We start from the raw sequence: 18,239 nt of genomic DNA, 5'->3' as shown, positions 1-18,239 counted from the left end.
CCTGCAAAATCTACTGCTCTGAATATTCTTCCATGTTACCTAAGGGAACTTTATCAGCACAGATATCCCCCTAATTTAAATCTTTCTTTCCATTATTCACAGTTAGGCAGAGCTCAGTGAGTGTCTGGAAGTTAAAAGGCCCACATTATCCCTGGAATATTTAACTGTCTTTCACCCATCCTGGTTTAATCCAACTCCTTTTCTCACCTCAGCCAAACCCAGATAGGTCTTTGAAAAAAGTGAGTTAGTGGTAAGAAAAGAAATTAACAGCTGTCACCTTGGATGTGGGCAAAGGATGAGTGAAGATCACGACTCAGGAGCAAGAAAGCTCTTGAAAGAGCATGAACTGAACCTGTGTGCAAACACATTTGCATAAAAAGGAAATTGTCTGTCAGGGGCAACCGCAATTATTCCAAATTTCATGCCAGATCACTGTTTCCTCGTTGTGTTTCACTGTACATTAGGGCTGTGTCTGTAAGATGCACTCTGAACTGAATGTTGAAGAACAGCCCTGCTGCTGAAAGAGCCGTAATTCATTTACTAGCAGCCCCTGTTGCTGAGCTTCAATAATGCAATGGTTTTCTGTGTGTCCCAACCATATGATTACTCCTGTTGTGTAGGAAATTTAAGTCCAAGGAATGTCAGATCAAATATAAAAGCCTAGTGCTTACCCATAGTTTTTATTCAATTAAGTAGCCATTACAGAGCTCATGCTGTTTCAAATGACATAATGCAGAACACAAATGCAGTCTTTTATTACAAATGTATGTTCATCTAAACAAAATGGCACCAAAACAATCCAAAGCCATTACAATTTTTAGATTATTATGCTTAGGCTATTATTATATGGTGAGCAGTCGCTGTGAAAGACAAGTGGGGGAACTGGGGCCTCCACGAGCCACACTTTGAGCACAGCAGCGCTGTTATTTGAGATTTGTGAAATTTTTAAATGCAGAAGAACAGTGCTGATAAAAAAAATAATGAAAGCACTGAGCTAGAGCTTGGAGGATGCTTTGGCTTTGCAGGTGATGAGTGGGAAAGTCATGCCTAGGACCTGACACAGACAGAAGTGGCACAGGCAGGATCTGGGCAGCTTTAGGTGTTTTGTTTCTAGAACAAAATGAGTTCTAGAACACTCTGTGCCTTCCCACCCAGTCTCAAACACTTCACCAATGTTTGCAGATACTTTCTTCACTGCCCACAGGATTTCTCCTGCTCAGCATCCCTGAGGGCTCCCCGTAACCAGCAGGGAGCCAGAGCTCTTGGCACCACCACTAAAATGATGCCCAGCATCACAAGTGCCTTAACCTGCAGGTGGTTTTTCCTTTTTCTTTGTAATCCCACAGCTCTGCACCCCTCCAGCATTGCTGCCTGATGGGCTCCTGTGGGAAGGTCATGAGATCCCTCCTTTCTCTCTGTTCCTGCCTCCTGCTCTGCCTTTCTGTTTAAAGGCAACTAATGATGCATTTGTCCCTTGCCTGGTGACCAAACTCTCCTGTGGAAGGTGGGAGAGGAAGAAAAGAATCCCCCTGGGCAGAGCTGGGAGTGCCACCTGGATCTGTCCCCCCTGGAGGAGTGAAAGGCTGGCAAGGCTGTCACCACTCACTCCCCAGTTCCAGACACGTCGTAGCTGCTTTTCGTTGATCCAAAGCTGGGCTAGCAGAGTGATAAAGGGGCTCAAAGCTGAACACACAACAGTGCAAATGGACACAGGAAGCCTCTTATTTACTCCTTAAATACTGAAAATAATAAGGAAATAGAGATGGCACAGAAACTGTTGTTGCTTATGTAGAGACTGAAAAACAGCATCAAGAAATAAGAGTTTAGACGGTCAGTTTCTATTTTTACGGACAAAAATAATTCCCAAACTTCCAAAGGTATTTTGTGTCTGGTTTATTATTTTCTTTCCATAACAGTCAATGAGGTCCAAGATCTCTGAATGTTATCATGCAAAGAGGAAGGACAGGCACAATTTCCCCACTCAAACCACTTTATTGACACACTTGCAAGACAAAAATAAACTGTTCCCTGCTTCCTACACCCTCATGCCAGCTTCTGTCTGCAACTTTTTTGTTGTTGTTGTTTTTACATTCAGCTCATTACGAGAAAGTCATTTTATTTTCACATTTTGCTGGCAGCTGGAATTCTCCAAATGAGGGAAGCAGGGCTGGGATGCATCTCTCTGATCCCTCAGCAAAAATCCCTGCAACATACGGTGCTGTTATGACTCTGAGCTTTAGGTGGAGAGGGAAACAGGCATCTGGGCTGGGTTCATTTGTAACGCTGCACTTGCTGGATTAATATGGAAAGACAGATGAAGGCAGACACTTTAATTACTTCACCCTAACTTTTTATTACAACATCAAGTAAAATGGTGAGTTACAGAGGGTAATGGGTGTGAAACATCTGGGATGAAGTCGCACACAAGCTCATGGGTTGTTATCTGCCAATGGGGTTTTAAATATTGATAATTTCTGTACATGCATCTTTGTGTTATTTCTGATCTTCTGGATAAATCATCTCAGGATTACTTTGTTTTGCGCTGTGAGGTAGCTACTAGGACTGGGACCCCGCTTTTTTCTTCTGGAATTTTCTGAACTGGGACTGTATCGCCACGGCCGCCCGCTCTGTCTCTGGCGCGTCCATGTCTATGTCAAACTCCTCCTGGACCTTCTTTTGCCCATCTGCTCAAAGGAAACAGAACAAAAACATCAACAGGTGTTTCAGACAGGGATAATCACTAAAGAGCACAGGTGGGAAATTCTGCTTCTTTCTCTTTCTTCACTCATCCAACATCTGGGCAAGTCCCCCCAGCCCAGGGAGCCAACGGTGAGGGACACAGGGACTCTTCTGTGCCACCTGGCAGGGAGAACTTAAAGGTCTTTTCCAACCTAAATTATTCTATGTTTACTCTATTAAAAAAAGGGCAGATTAAAATACTTTGAAGTAAAGGCATTAAGACCCTATTCTTATCACACTTCCAACACGAGAGGAAGAGATAATACTTCCTAAGGCTAATTTCCATCCTTTCCACTCATTTCCTGCCTCATCCCTTCCAACACACACAGCTCTTTCCCTTTGAATCATTTATGTCCAATCTCTCCACCACTGAGCTGCTTCCCTCACTTCTCTCCAGGCTCTGCTCTTGTCTTTCATCCTCGATCCTTGGCTCTTTGCCTTCCTTTATTCCCAGGCCTCAGCTTTCCCTTCAGCTGCATTTGGCCTCCACGTGGACAACCCAGCTGACTCTGCTGAATTTTCCTTCACCCACCTACAAGTTAAAAGTGCAGCCCTGAGAAATTTCCTGCCCTGGTTGCAAAGATAACCCTAAAATGTCTGGAGTGAGTCAGTGGGAGCACACATTCACCCCACTAACCTCGTCACAGCAGCGAGTTTTTCACCACAGACTTGTTTGTTAAACTCATTTATGTAACTGCTGTGTGAACGTCACACCAGGAGCCTGCAGGGAGCTCGACTTGGGGGAATTCACCCATTTTGAAGCACTTTGCTTTTAACTCTTGGCATTAATACCTCCAGGACGCTCATCCCCAAGTACCATAAATGCAAATAAAGGCAACGCTTTCCAAGTATTATTAAAATGAAAAGAAACTTATCCCCCGTTGTCTCTGTCCTGCACAGAAAACAGGGATGCCATTCCATGATTTTTAGCATGAGTCCTGCAGTATTTCTTGCCTTTACTTCTCATTCTTACTCAGAACTCAGTTTTTATGTCCATTTTCCATGGACCACTCTAAACTGAGAAAATATTTGAAGGGAAGGTTTTGCAATATTCCATATTGATTTTATTTTAACTACAACAACCAAATAAATGCAGCTGTGCTAACCTAAGAGAAATGTTCACTTAGTATTTTATTAGTAAACATTATTATTTAGTAAATATATTAGTAAATTAGTGTTTAGTAAACATCTAAGAAGAAAGATGAAAATGGAAGCAGGAAGAGAAAATCTGGATAAAAGGAACAGCTTGAGAGCTCACCAAGTTTTATTATACAGGCTAATGAAAAGCTAAGCTATCAAAACAATGATTTTTGTGGAAGAAAATCAATCCATTAACTTTATGTCATTAAATCACAGAACCACGTCATTAAATCCGAGAATTCTGCATGGTTTGTGGAACTACTGGAGCAATACAACCACCCTAATTACAAAAATACAATTACAGTTTATCTGCCGTGGGGAAAGGGACATGAAGGTCACAAGTGACACAGCCAAGGGAAAACTGGAACTGATTTTCATTTGGTATTTATGGGTTAAAGGCTACCTAACAGTAAAAGTGGAGTCTATCCATAGATTTTAGCCTTTCAGTGTATTAATTACTGTCCTTTGGAAATGCCAGTTGGGAAGACCAGATGGGTGGATGAGTAGACACAATTGGGTTTGTATCTCTTGATGAAATCTGGTTTGTACAGCTCATTTCCTATTAGAGCCAAGTTTTAGCACTATCTTAACTTGCAACAGTGACTCAGCAATCTCATGTTAAGACCTAAGAAAATGCAGCATTTAGTGTAATTCGCCTCTAGAATTTCCAGGACACTTAAATCTTTGATTGATGTGTATCCTCATCACTGCCTTAAAAATCAATTGCAGCACAGTAATTTACAATGTCTTAAGGTTTGACTTCCTTTTATTTTTTTCTGACTCGCTGTTCTTGACATCAAAACCAAAATTCCATACGCACTCTTCCTATATTTCTATTTTTCTATCACCACTGAGAAATGGTAGGATGAGAAATTTTCAGCCATGACTTAAGACTTGTGATTAAGAAATTAGAAGTATTCAAAAGGGCCAAGATATTTATATGAATAATGAAGAAATTAATAATTGGCAGATGGTAGGGAAATATAATGTGCGTAATACACATTATAAAGCAACATATGCATTATCTATATACAATGTAATAGACATACCTGTATAAATTACCTTCTCCCTATGCTCATATTTCACTTTTTTATACATGTATGGTCCATCCACATTTGCATACACAGAGAATATCTATTAATAAATATATATTTGCACATACATAGAGAGTTTAAGTCCTCTGTTAAATCTGAAAAGAGATGGATTGGGTATTTCCCAAATTTTGGGAGTGGATTTTCTTGGAGTTCTCCCCAAACCATTTTCTATTGATACCTGTCACAACACAGATACTTTAACAGATGGACTGTCTGGAGAGAAAATTCAGTGGGGTGCCAGCTCGGGTTTTGTCTAAGGGAATAAAATTTTAGCTTTTATCTTGAGCTGCTTTCCTAAAAGCAGCCTTGTGATTTTGCACACCCTGCAAATGACATGGTTTTACTGGTTAGGAGCAGGAGTTCCAACTCCCTTGTGACAAATCTCTAAGGTCTCTTCCAACCACACCATTCTATGATTCTACAAATTAAGAATTAACCATTTAATTAAAATGAAAACCCAGCCTGGGCTTAGGACCTGCACAGACTAGAAATCACCTCACTGCACTGATAAAAAGACTAAAAGCCTTTTTGCATCCTTCCTACTCCATATCCACCATGTCACGCTAACTTCTACCTGTCAGTAGTTGTTCACGTATCTCAAGCGTGCAGGCTGTTGGATTTGAGTCCTCAAGTCATTAAATTTCTGCACAGAGATGAAAGCAAGCCCGTAGAAACGCTCCTCTTTCATGCACCATCTCCCACTCCTGGTTCTCCTTTCACAAGGGATAATTATCTTGGAAATTGTGTGAAAACCCAGGAAATTCTCTCTCTCAGCAGGCCACAGCACAAGAAAGCACTGGCACAGGTTTTACTCTTGGACTTGATTTTTTCATTCCTACTGGTGAGGGCCAACCATTCTGATAACAAACCATCTTCTTCCAAGCTACCTTTATGTGGCAATAAAGGTGGATCAGGATTCCACCCTCTGCCACACAAAACCTTCTGTTGTTATCTTCACTTTCTAAATTACACGATGATTCCTTCCACATGGATATCTGAGGATCACTGGGCTATACCCACCATGAGAAAACCAGGGAAAACAAAACTGCTGTCAGCAGACTTAAACTCAGGAGCTTCTTGTGATTTTACGGGATTCAGAGATGGTTGATAAGCCCTGGGCTGCATTTTCTGCTTTTTGTGGGGGGGATCTGCTTTCACCATAATAAATAAATGCCCCTAACCCTTCCCACTAAACACAGCTATTTCAAGGCTTTCCCTGAAAGATTTTCCCTGGAAGATTGCTGGACTCTCCTGAACACAGCCTGACAAACCAGGGCAGTCAGTGCCTGTCCCTGCTAACAGGGGAGGTGAACAATCCCACGCCAGCACTTGCCAGATACAACAAAAGATCATTACCCAATGAATTTTCCAAAATCAGGTGTTTAACCACGGACTGGCTCTGGTGCACATCTGTTCAGTGGTGGGACAAACTCCTTGGAACACAACATCAACAGCTTGCTGCCAAGGGGCAGCCCACACCCCAGCACCACCACACTGCAGGGCTGAAGCCAGAGAACATTTCTAGGGTGCAGGTTTTCCCTCACCACAGGCAGCACTCATCCCAGCAGGAGAGCCTGAAGCAGCAACTAATGAGCTGCTTTCCAAGTCTCCCATCATCTTGTGCTGTTGCAACTGAAAAAAGATCTATGTATTCCCTTTCCAGATGAAACACTCAGCATTAGAATGCCGTCTCCATGATCTGCTACAGCGCCTCGTGAACCATGGCAAACACTGGATGGATAATGAAGCTGAAGGAAAACAATAAAATCTTACACATAAATCTACCCATCAAACTCTGAAGAAATATGGTGCAAATGTAATTATTCACAAGTTTGCCTCCAGCTATTTCTTTCATTTACTTTTCAACTATGAAGTAAAATGAATTCTGACAACGCTGGGAAAAAGAAACATTGCTTATTCCATATGGGCCGAAAGTCTAAAGCAGTCTTGTGTGACATTTGAACACAGCCTAAACAGACCAGTCCTGCCCAAAACTGCTCAGGGAAGGGAAGAGGTTAGTGGGGTGGAAAAGGGGACTCAGTCTTCAGTCTCAGAAATTCCCATCTTCCAGATGAAACAGAAATTGCTCATCACATTCTGGAAAAACCATTCAGCTTGAAAAATCACACGGGCTGAAGCCTCAGACTGGCATTTCACATCTCAGGCGCCATCCTCTGCCCCTGCTCACCCTGCTCACATCTAACAGGAGTTATGGGCCCAGACCAAAGATGGAATACACTCATAAAAATACTGCATTTTTCAGGGGCTAAACTGCAGCGTTTGGGAAAGAAGATTCAATGGAGTGTGGGACAGAATCATAGTGCCCCGTAACAGGCCAGAAGCGCTATTTTGCCTCAGGCAGGATCATTACCTCCCACTGCTCCAAAGATTTTTCAAGCTGTGACAATCTTTATCCCAAGCTATTACACCAGCCTGTCCAATGAGGCAGAAAAGCCCCTAATTAAAGAGGACCAAAATGGGCAGGAATCACATGGATGCTGACATCCATGTGGAGCATTATCCTTATGCGATGGGAAGAGTCATTTTATCAGCCCAGACTCCACAGAGAAACCAGACAGCTGGAGAAAACATATGGATGCTCAGAGGTGTGGAGGCCACACCTCTCACACACACTCCTCACAAGCAATAGTTTCAAAAGCCAAGAACTGATGTTGGCCATTATTTCCTCTCTGTAACTCCTTGAAGGTAAGGAATTAAGAGTCCCATTTTTAGGGGAGTTACAGAATCATGGAATGGCCTGGGCTGGAAGGGACCTTGGAGATCCTCCAGTGCCATGAGCAGGGACACCTTCCACTGCTCCAGGCTGCTCCAAGTCCCGATGTCCAACCTGGCCTTGGACACTTCCAGGGATGGGGCATCCAAAAAATTTCTGGGCAAGCTGTTACAGTTCCTTACTAAGCACAAAGTAAAGAATTTCCTCTGATATCTGACCTAAACCTACTCTCTGTCACTTGGAAGCCATTCCCTCTTCCCAGCTCCTTCAGGCCCTGCAAGGCCACCCTGAGCTCAGCCCAAAGCTTCTCCTGGCCAGGCTGAACAATGGCAGCTGTGCCAGCCTTTCCTGCCAGCAGAGCTGCTCCATCCCTCTGCTCATCCTGGAGCCTCCTCTGGGCTCTCTCCAGCAGCTCCAGCTGCTCCCTGGGCTGGGCCCCAGGGCTGGGGGCAGCAGAATCCCCCCCCACCTTCCTGCCAGGGACTTGTGCAGAGCCACAAGGGCCCCCTGAGCCTCCTTTGCTCCAGGCTGAGCCCCTTTCCCAGCTCCCTCAGCCCCTCCTGGGGCTCCAGACCCTTCCCAGCTCCGTTCCCTGCCCTGGACACGCTCCAGCCCCTCCAGGGCTCTCCTGCACCAGCCACAACTGGAGCCAGCCCTGGAGGGGCCTCTCAGAGCCAGCACAGAGGGACAATCCCTGCCCTGCTCCTGCTGGACACACAATTCCTCACCCAGCCCAGAGGCCCAGCTATCTTGGCCACAAATATTCAGCTTCTTCATTAATAAGCACAGAATTTTTCTCTAATTCAATGAGGAACAACAATAATTTTCCTTCCTGCTCATTAAAAGTGCTGCAGGGTGAGATGCTCGTTTTGTGACAAGGACTCCATCCCTGAAGCTGTTCTTGTTTCGTCACTCCAAAAGGAACCCAGACATTCCAGGGCCACCTTCCCGAGTCCAGGGCTCACTGTTCTTTCTGTCAGGACAGAGGCACTCGATGGTGGGGAATTATAGCTTTACACAAGGGGTTTTTGTCTTCAGGTTTTTAAAGGTGGAAGATGCTGGGGAAATGGGAAGTCCACAAGAGAACCATCTCTGAAATTGAAAAGCAACCCCTGGAGCTCAGCAGTCTCATGAGACTTCAAAAGCTCCACATGGAAAAAATAAAGGTTATCATTAATGATAAGACTAAATGTAACGGCTATTTTTATCTTAACTACACCAACTGGCCCCAGAATATCACTCAAAGCAAGCCAGAAATAATTAATATCATTTGATTCAGCTGTAAATTACAATTTGGTATAAAGAACATGACCTTATTAGGCAACCAGAATCTTTTATTTTTCAAATTGACCTTTACTTTCAGAATATGGTGTTGCTATCTCGAACTCAAAAAATTAGTTTTGCTGCAGAAAATAATGGCTGTTCTTCTATAATTTTAAAAATGTTATTTCAGCATGAGGCTTTTGAAATGTCTGATTAATCTTTTTTTTTTTTTTCCTAGTTGTAATAATGATCGAGAACAGGAATATTATTTCTGACATAAGATAAACGAAGTAGCACAAAAAATATGTACATTGGGGTAACATAATGGAAAAGAAAAGAATAGCAATAAAATTCAGTTTACAAAACCAGCATTCTCAAGTAGACTGTAGCCAACTACAGATGAATTGATTTTGCTCAACAATTAATATAGAAACAAATATTGTTTTTCCTTAAATGCTAATATTAGTTAAGCAATCATTCCTCATCTTCAAAGTAATTAATGGATCACTGCCAACCTTTTAAAATGGTTTACAAACTCATAACTGATGCACAGGTAGGTACATAATTCATGGGAGGCATGCTGGGAATGAAACCAGAGGCCCTAATTCACATTCCCACATGGAGATCAAACTTTCTGGAAGTTTAACTGGGAACCCAGCAAACAAAAGCAGCCATCTCAGCTCTATAATCTCATCTCTCACCAGCTAAAGCTGTCTGAGGGGTGCTGAACTGGCAAATTCAGTGGCAGCCTCTGGGAGCTGAAAGGAAATGGTGCTGGGGATCAACTGCTGGCACTGCCGGAGAATCACAGAATTCCCTGAGCTGGGAGGGAGCCACAAGGAGCATCGAGTCCAGCTCCTGTCAGGTCCCTCTGGCCCTGCAGAACGATGCCCACCAGTGAGGACAACACACCCAGCCCCAGCTCAGCCTCTCCTCCAGGTCAGGATGTCAAAATCCTCCTCACAAATTCAGCCCAGAGCTGTGGGAGTCTCGTTCTGCAGCTCCCTGTGATGCCCAAGGCTCCAGCCAAGTTTCAAATGGAAATTGTTACGACACAATTTTCATTTCCTCTGCCATTTCCAGTTCTCATTTCCCCAGTTAAACGCTGTGCCTTTAACCAGCTTTGCTGTGGAGGGAGCTGCATTTCAGCAGTGCATGAAGCAAGCTGCCCTCCTGACTCGCTCCTCGACTGCTTGATTAATATATGATCATTTATTTCCCTATTATGGTAGCATCCAGGCTCTCCCAGCCCGAGCTGGGAGCCCTAATGTGGTTACAAATGCAGAACAATAAATTCTTTCCCCTCCGCCGCCCCTCAGTGCTCTGACCTTTGCAAAAGTGTCTTCAGCAATAACGTTTAAAATAACAACAGGAGAACTTCCTCAGGGCTACCTCGACACCAGCACATTATCCAAGGCCCCAACACAGCTCAGCCATCATCCACAGCTTCCCTAAATATCTGAGAGGTGGTGCAGTCATGGGCATGGCTGGGATTGTTCCAGCCAGACTCTGCCCATGGACTGTGGTGGCAGAGTGTGGGACCCCTGGGTTGGTGAAGGACAGTTTAGCCCTTTTGATTCAAGCCATGCTGCACCACTTTCCATCAAAACCATCTAAAAGGCTCTAAACCCATCTTGTTTCCTAAGAGAGATGTTGCCCCCAGAAGTTCCAAACACTTTTGTACTCCAGACTGCAAAAGAGCTGCTTCAAAATGAGCTGGCACTCGCTGTTAATTGTGGGGTGACGGATGGTACCTGAGAGCACTCGCCAGGAAAACCCAAAACAGGATTTCATCTTCCAGTGCAGCACTGTCTCCCTGGGCTTTGCTTTCCAGGGATGCTCCCTCACCCCAGCACCCCCCTGAAGAGCAGCTGGGGAAGAAGCTCAGAGAAGTGGCAGCGATCACAACATGCCACACAGGAGTGGCACGAAAGGGGCATCAAATCCGTGCCTGCCAAAGTGACAGGAGCTGGTGAAGGTGGCACAGGTTACAGAGCAAAACCTGTCAGTCACAGAAAGGAGAGGAATCAATCAAAAGCACTGTGATACAGAGTCAGAAGATGGGTTTTTTCCCACACACAAAGAAAAGAAAGACTTTGACCTGCTCATCTTCAAAGTGGAAAATAAGAAATAAGGGCATTTTCTTGGAGTCACTGGATACCAGCATATCTGTTAGCAACTAATGAGAGGCTATTTTAAGTTTACAGGGTAATTTTAATAAAAACTACTTTATGAGCACTTGGAAAGTCACACTGAGAAAACACTCTCCTCTTGTAAAATCCATCACAGGTTTTAATTACAAATGACTTAATCCCACACTCAGAGGTGCACAGTGTAAGGTACAGGAACTGAGCTCTGCCATTCAATATCACATTCTCAAGCAAAGAAGATATTGCAGAGGAATTGTTCCCTGTGAGGATTGGGCACAGAGTGCCCAGAGAAGCTGTGGCTGCCCCTGGAAATGTCCAAGGCCAGGCTGGACAGGGCTTGGAGCCACCTGCATAGTGGATGTTCCCTTCCTATGGAATGAGATGATTTTTAAGAACCCTTCTGATCCAAACCATTCTATGATTCTATTTCAGTATTTTCTAAGCCTTGTAAATATGATCAGTAAGAAGCACTCACTTTACTGCACAGATTAAGTGCAGAAACAAATAACTTTAATAATGGCCAAATAGTGCAGCTTTTATTTGCACAAACGTGGGCATTGCTCCATGCTGGGCATTGCTCCCTGATAATTAATTTAGCACAATCACACCACAAAAAAAGCCACTGCTTCAATATATGTAGCATGTTTTTTTAACATCTTGCACTACCTGCCAGTTTGGGGATGCTTGTGGAGGCAACTGGTCAATAACTGGGTAGAAGTGGAGCTTGTGAGGTTAAAAAATGCCCAAGGAAGTATTTGGAGTCCTTCAGTGACAGCAAAGAATTGTCAGAGGCTGGGATGAACAAACTTGCTCTAAGACATTCCTTTAGGAGATGACAAAAAAGTTTGTCACCCCTCCATGAATCCAAACTCAGCCCTTCAGGAGACCCCAGAAATGTGATGGATTTAAAATCCAGGCTTCTGGAGCAGCTCCAAGGTAGTTCAGCCTGAGCAAAGACCAGGAAACTCTGATGGACATTGATTTACCATGAAACTTGGCCTGCCAGTGGGTCTCACATGCTCCTGCATCACTTGGCTTTGTTACTTCTGCTCCAGCATCCACAAGTTCAGCCAGAGTGCTGGATAGATTCAGTCTGACCAGAAATTTTACTGAATGTTCCAAAGAATGAAATTTTCTCACAAAAGGCACAGAATTTTAATATCTTTCACTCCTGAAAGAAGTCACCCAGCTGTAGTTTTCCACCATAAAGCAAAGAAATCCTGTTGCAGGAGGGTTGGTTCTAGGAAATTTCCACTGTTTTCTTTTGCTTGGGCTGTTACCCGAACAGAATCATTAATTTGAGTTTACCATGTCTCCACTGAACGCAAAAAGCCACATTCTCTGTTTATTTCCCCTGCAGGCTGGCTTGCTTAACTTTCTTAGGAAGAGAGGAGGGGCTTCTCAGGAGAATGTAGGGTAACACTGAAACAGCAGCACAGGGGAGATAAATTAAGATCCAGTGGCTCTGAAACAGGATGAGAAGGAATTAAATGCTGGAGGGTACTGTCAGTGTGTTCCAGGCTGTCTTGCCCAAGAGCCACTTGGAAAGCCGTGTTACATGTTCTGCAGAAGCTCATTAAGCCAAATATTTCCAAACCAGATTCTAGGTAAAAGCTCTGGCCAATTCCTAAGGGGAAAAATATCCCTAACCTAACTTAGAATCATAGAATCATTCAGGTAGGAAAAGATCTTTGAGATCATCAAGTCCAGCTGTAAAGAAAGCCAAACTTGCAGGTGTTTAGAAATACACCAGTGGAGAAAAGCAGGGATACCAAGGGTGCAATTCCAGTATTTTTTGGACAGCATGAATCTCACCCTTGAATCCCCTTGCCATAGTGGTTAGCTCTCTATTAGCTGTAAAGGCAGTTCAGAGGGACTGGTTCAGGTGTAGGTATTGTTCTTTAAATGAATTACATTGCCTGAGCCTGAGTGGTGCCTGAACTACACACTGTAGAATTTCAGATCAACACACTTACCTGCTATTTCATGAGAAATTCTTTCTCACCAAATGAATTATTTAGCCCTTATGAAAAGTACTACACTGAAATTGCAGCAGCTAAGAAATCTTGTTTGCTGCAGGAAGGAAAAGAATAAAATAAAATAAAATAAAGGTAGGCACACCTTCTCACACAACTCCATCTGTGTGCTCTGCTCCCATGGGATGGAGGAGAGAACAGCTCACCTTCAATAGAGGGTCAGAATGAACATTTGTTCCCTCTGCTGAGATGGCCAGGGAAGCTGCCAGTCGTGGAGCTGATCTGGATCCTCTCATGCTCCCTCAGGAGCTGACTGAACAGTGTGCATACACTTTTCTTTTTATAGAAATATCATTGAACAGACAAAATAAACCTGTATCAGCACCTCTCGCTCTCCTTTCAGTTTATTTCAGAGATAGTGAATTTTTGTGTACACTGTGTGCCTTTATGTGTACATCAGTAAGACTCCTTCTCTATCTCTAATAAGGGATTACAGCTAACACCACGACAAGCAATATCAAATGCTTCATGTGAACAAGCAGCCAAATGACAGCTTCTGTGAGAACTGTAATTGAATTCACCAGCTACAGCAAACACCAAACCTCTGCTCTGCTACTTAGCTAAGAATGAGCCAGGTGATGGCTGCTGCCATCCTGGAGGGTGGAGGTGCTCCAAGGAACCTTGCTGCTCCCAGCACGTGGCAAAGGCAGCCAAAACAGCACTAAGAATGCAGGAGAAATAAAATGTGGGCATCAGATGTGCTGGGTGGCCATCTGTAGAAGACAAGAACACTTTAAAAGGTATTGCCATCATTCTCATGGCTGATTCAAGCCAAGGAACACTGACATGAGACTGGGATCTGCATGCAGAGCTCAGAAAAACACAGTGACCACCTCCTAGTGCAGCTCCCTGACACGGTGCACACTGCAGAGAATTCGGATTTCACAGCACAATTACACTCACACGTTCCTTACATGCCAAAGCACACAATTTCATCATTCCTTAATGGAAGAAATACAGCCCCACCACTTGTTTTTTTCTTTCCCCTCCCCTATTGTGGAAACTGATGCTGAGGTGGACACGACTGCTGGCTCTGAGGCAGAACTGGAGCACAGCTCTGCTCTTCCACTAATTTCCTGTCCCACAGTAATAGGACACATTATTGTCACATAGGACAGTTTACTGTTTAGCATAGGAAGTAAAAAATGGCAGTGAACAGGTCCTATAAAAGAGGGGGGAATGAATCCAGAAGGGCAAGGTGTCCTTCTGAGCAGCCCTTTTACTACCTGAAGGCAGTTACTGTACTGGGAGGCTAAAGCCTGGAATTCTAACAAGCCAGTACCAAAGCTCTGTGGGATTTCTTGTCCCTGCCCTTAGTTTCTGTATTTATTGAGTGAGGACCGATGGTTGTAGGCTAATGTAATTTTCCAAGCCTTTCCAAAGCAGCGAAGATAATGAGTAAGGTTGGGCTCCAAAACCACTAGACAGTATTTCAAATCTTGCTTCTGCATTTTTTTTTTCCCTTTCCCCCATCTCATAAAAAAACAGAATTCCAAACCTTCTAGGTCCTAGGCACTGACTCAGCAACATCCTCTTTTTAACTGGATGCTATTTCAGATAAAGGGTGGAGGGGTTGTTCTCCCCTAAGAGTGCAGTTCTGAGTTCTGACAAGCATCTGACAAGCTTCTGACTAAAGTGAGGATCATTAAGGCTGCCTTGCAGTGGGCTTATTCTCAGGTGTGTAGCAAGGAGGAGTATCCACCTTTTTATAGCCTGTGTATTGATTAATCACACCCACACACCTTTTTATTTTATTTTTTTTTTTAATGTGCATAAAAGCAAGCATGTTTTTCCAATGAAGCGCCTGCAGAAGGAGAAAGCAGGTCCATATTCCGAGTTCTTTATCTACATCAGGAGGTTATGGAGCAGGGAAGTGAAAATGGTCTCATTATCCTGACAGATGGTGCACTTAACAAACCCACACAGAACACTGAGGACACAAAGGAAGGTTGTACGTGCTGCAAGTGTGGTGCATCTCTGAGCTGCGAGAGAAGTGGTGTGTGAGGTACCACACTGGCCCTCCAGCCTTGCTGCTCTCCAATCCCCAGAGCTGGAACAAATTGCTTTTGTCATTCCCTGCCTCCTTCTCCAGAAGGGACTATGCCCCTTTTTAATCCTCCCATCCTGCAACATCTCCAAGGAAGCTCAGGAAGTTTCCTCCGTAACTTCAATTTTCTTTTTCAATGCAAAAACCATGTTAAGGCAAAACAAAACAAAAAGCAAGCTTTATTAATATGAGCTGCCTAAAAGAAAAGGAGGGTTCTTATTCATCTTATCTTGGTTTTCACCTCACTAAGTTTTCACCTGGTGCCTTTTAACAACGGCTATTTAAAATCAATTTTATCAGGAGGGGTGGCCATTGATTTAGCTAAGTGCTGCAATTGCAATTAGAAAGTTATTAAACCCTGTGCCAGATAGACTAATTGACATGAAAATCTAACTGAGACTGGGGGATAAAGGTTTCTCCTGCTTCAGCTGTAAGTTTATTGCACACATAAAGCTATCTTAAAAGAACATTCAGGTTGCAAAGATGAACACAAGAAAGTTAATAAATGACAAAATTAATTGACACCATTAGGCAAAATTAACTGAACCACTGCGTGGACAACTTTAATTTTTGACATTGAAACTTTCATGGTCTTAGGAGCACAGTGTTTTCAAGATTTAAAGCAAAAAAAAATGTATTTTGATGCAACATATGGATCCCCAAATGGCTCCTCCTCAGCACAGCTGCTTGGAACTGTTAAATCCAACACCAATTTTAATGGTGTAATTGGCAGGGGTGGGAGGCTGCTGTCCTGTTCATGAATCAGCAGGAAAGGGAATGAACTTGACTATTTTTTGGGTGGGATTCATAAAGCTGACAGGAAAGGAACAATGAGAAAATTCTGATGCCTTCAGATGTGGGGGCTGCTCCTCTTCCACCTCCTCCATCCCAGCTCAGGGCCAGCCCAGCTCTCCCCCAGCCCCGATGGTCACCACAGTTCCTCAGCAATGCTGTGTCTTTATTCAGCTCCTCCTGCTCCCCAAAACTGCACCAGAACATTCCCTAACCTCAAAATTCCAGCCCCTTCCCACACCAGGAGACTCCTGCTCACCCCTCCAGTTCTCACATTCCGGGCCATATTCCTCCCTCCCAGTCCTGCTTTCCATCCCAAAAGCATCAAATCCTGCCTCATCCTCTGTGGCTGCAGCTTCCTGATGAGAGCTACCCAGCTCCTTTGTCATTCCATCCTTCCAGCTCCCTGCTCCAGCTTCAGGGACCCTCTGCTTCCCAGGAAGGAGGCACATTTTTTCCTAATCAATTGTGATGTTTTGGGAGCACAGAAAGGGCACGACCCTACCCTTGGCTTCAGTTTCTGACCAAAGCATTGCTGAATGTAGCAGCAATTAAGGAAAATTATGATTTCCTTAAGCCTTTCAAAGACAGTGTTGGTTTAATTGCTTTAGTGTTTACTATATGGCTCAGTGATGTTGTTTTTATGGCAAAAAAAAATAATTAACTGCTTCACTGAACTCACACAAATGCAAGACTTGTCCTTCCAAACATTTATAATTTGGCCTCTATAACAGATAGAAAAGTCACATCCCAGATGACAAATCTTACATTTCTGCTCAAAATGACAAAGGCTCAAAGCAGTCAGACAAAAGGCCACCAGAAATTGTTTTTAATTTCTTGATGTGCTAACATTTTGCTCAAGCCTCATTTTTGGAAACTACTGGAATGACTTTGCTGAACCCTTCCAAAGTAATTCTGCTTGAGGCAAGCAATCAAAATGACAAATTTCAGCCTGAGCAATTGGATTTTGGCAAGGTTGTGTACAACTGAAAAGAGAGCTTTTAACCAGCAGAGTTCAGCAGCTGTTAATCGGCCTTGCCACCAATCCAGATTGCAACAAACAAAGTAAGTGGATGTAATACCAATGAAGGAATGTAAACTAAATGAAATAAAAGCTATGGATAGCTGGAAAATCTTTAAAAGGGATCAAAACCAGAGGGTGAATGTTACTGTGCTGGTGTTTTGAGAGTTGCCAATGACTTCTTGAAGATTTAAGCATAGGAAAAAAATTGAAAACAGTTGAGTCACTTAAAACGATTACATGGAAGACAAAGATTAATCTAAGTAGTGCTTTATACATTCTATGTTGAGGATTTCTCTCACACTTATCTCTGCTACTCATTTAAAAAATCTCTAGAAAACATTTTCCCTTGTGTGAATTTAAACCCTGACAGGAACTTTTTAAGACCTGTCTGGATTTACAGACATGTCAGATTGTCAATGAAGCTGATCAGAAAGAGCATCTGAGCTGACACACACGGGTGGCCAACCTCAAATCATCTCTCCAGCCCTTGTCTTCTGATCTGGGGAGATCCATTCTTCGATTACAAGGACATGAGCTTACAAGTATCTGGAAGAAGAAGGACTAAACCTTTCATGCATCTGTTCAGCTTCAGAGAACACGAGCTGGATTGGTGTAAAGGACTTAAATTGGAACTCACATTCCTCATTGCCTCCAAAGTGCTGGCATGTGCAGAATGCACAGGATATAGCACACCCCAGTCCCTGTTCCACTAAATTGTTCCCACCTAATTGTCTTTACTGCTTGAATTTTAGATTTCAATGTAAACAGGACCAAATTTTTTGTTTTCCCCTTCCTTCCTTCCTTCCTTCCTTCCTTCCTTCCTTCCTTCCTTCCTTCCTTCCTTCCTTCCTTCCTTCCTTCCTTCCTTCCTTCCTTCCTTCCTTCCTTCCTTCCTTCCTTCCTTCCTTCCTTCCTTCCTTCCTTCCTTCCTTCCTTCCTTCCTTCCTTCCTTCCTTCCTTCCTTCCTTCCTTCCTTCCTTCCTTCCTTCCTTCCTTCCTTCCTTCCTTCCTTCCTTCCTTCCTCCCTCCCTCCCTCCCTCCCTCCCTTCCTCCCTCCCTTTCTCTACATTAAATTTTCTTTATCACTTACAGATGTTTTTCTACTTCCAGGTAATTCCTCACCTGGCCCTTCCTTAAACCTAGTCTGGAAAATTTTTTGTGTGACTGGAGAGAAATGAGAAACTTCAGGTGAGGGTCATTATAACCCCAAATTAGAGAAT

At 43.5% G+C, this 18,239-nt stretch overlaps 1 protein-coding gene across 1 annotated transcript in view; it reads right to left on the bottom strand.

Annotated features, from left to right (window-relative positions):
* Positions 1-1,876: 1,876 nt before the first annotated feature.
* The window catches only part of PCP4 (Purkinje cell protein 4), a 47,706-nt gene continuing 31,343 nt past the window's right edge, over positions 1,877-18,239 (bottom strand). The window contains exon 3 of the mRNA XM_058834336.1: positions 1,877-2,684. Coding sequence (XP_058690319.1) covers positions 2,557-2,684 — 128 coding nt within the window. The 3' untranslated portion in view covers positions 1,877-2,556. The remainder of the gene's footprint in view (positions 2,685-18,239) is intronic.

The sequence above is a fragment of the Poecile atricapillus genome, chromosome 1, assembly GCF_030490865.1.
Source record: "Poecile atricapillus isolate bPoeAtr1 chromosome 1, bPoeAtr1.hap1, whole genome shotgun sequence".
Taxonomy (NCBI): Eukaryota; Metazoa; Chordata; class Aves; order Passeriformes; family Paridae; genus Poecile; species Poecile atricapillus.
The sequence above is the reverse complement of the archived record's forward strand: the minus strand, read 5'-3'. Positions and strand labels throughout refer to the sequence as shown.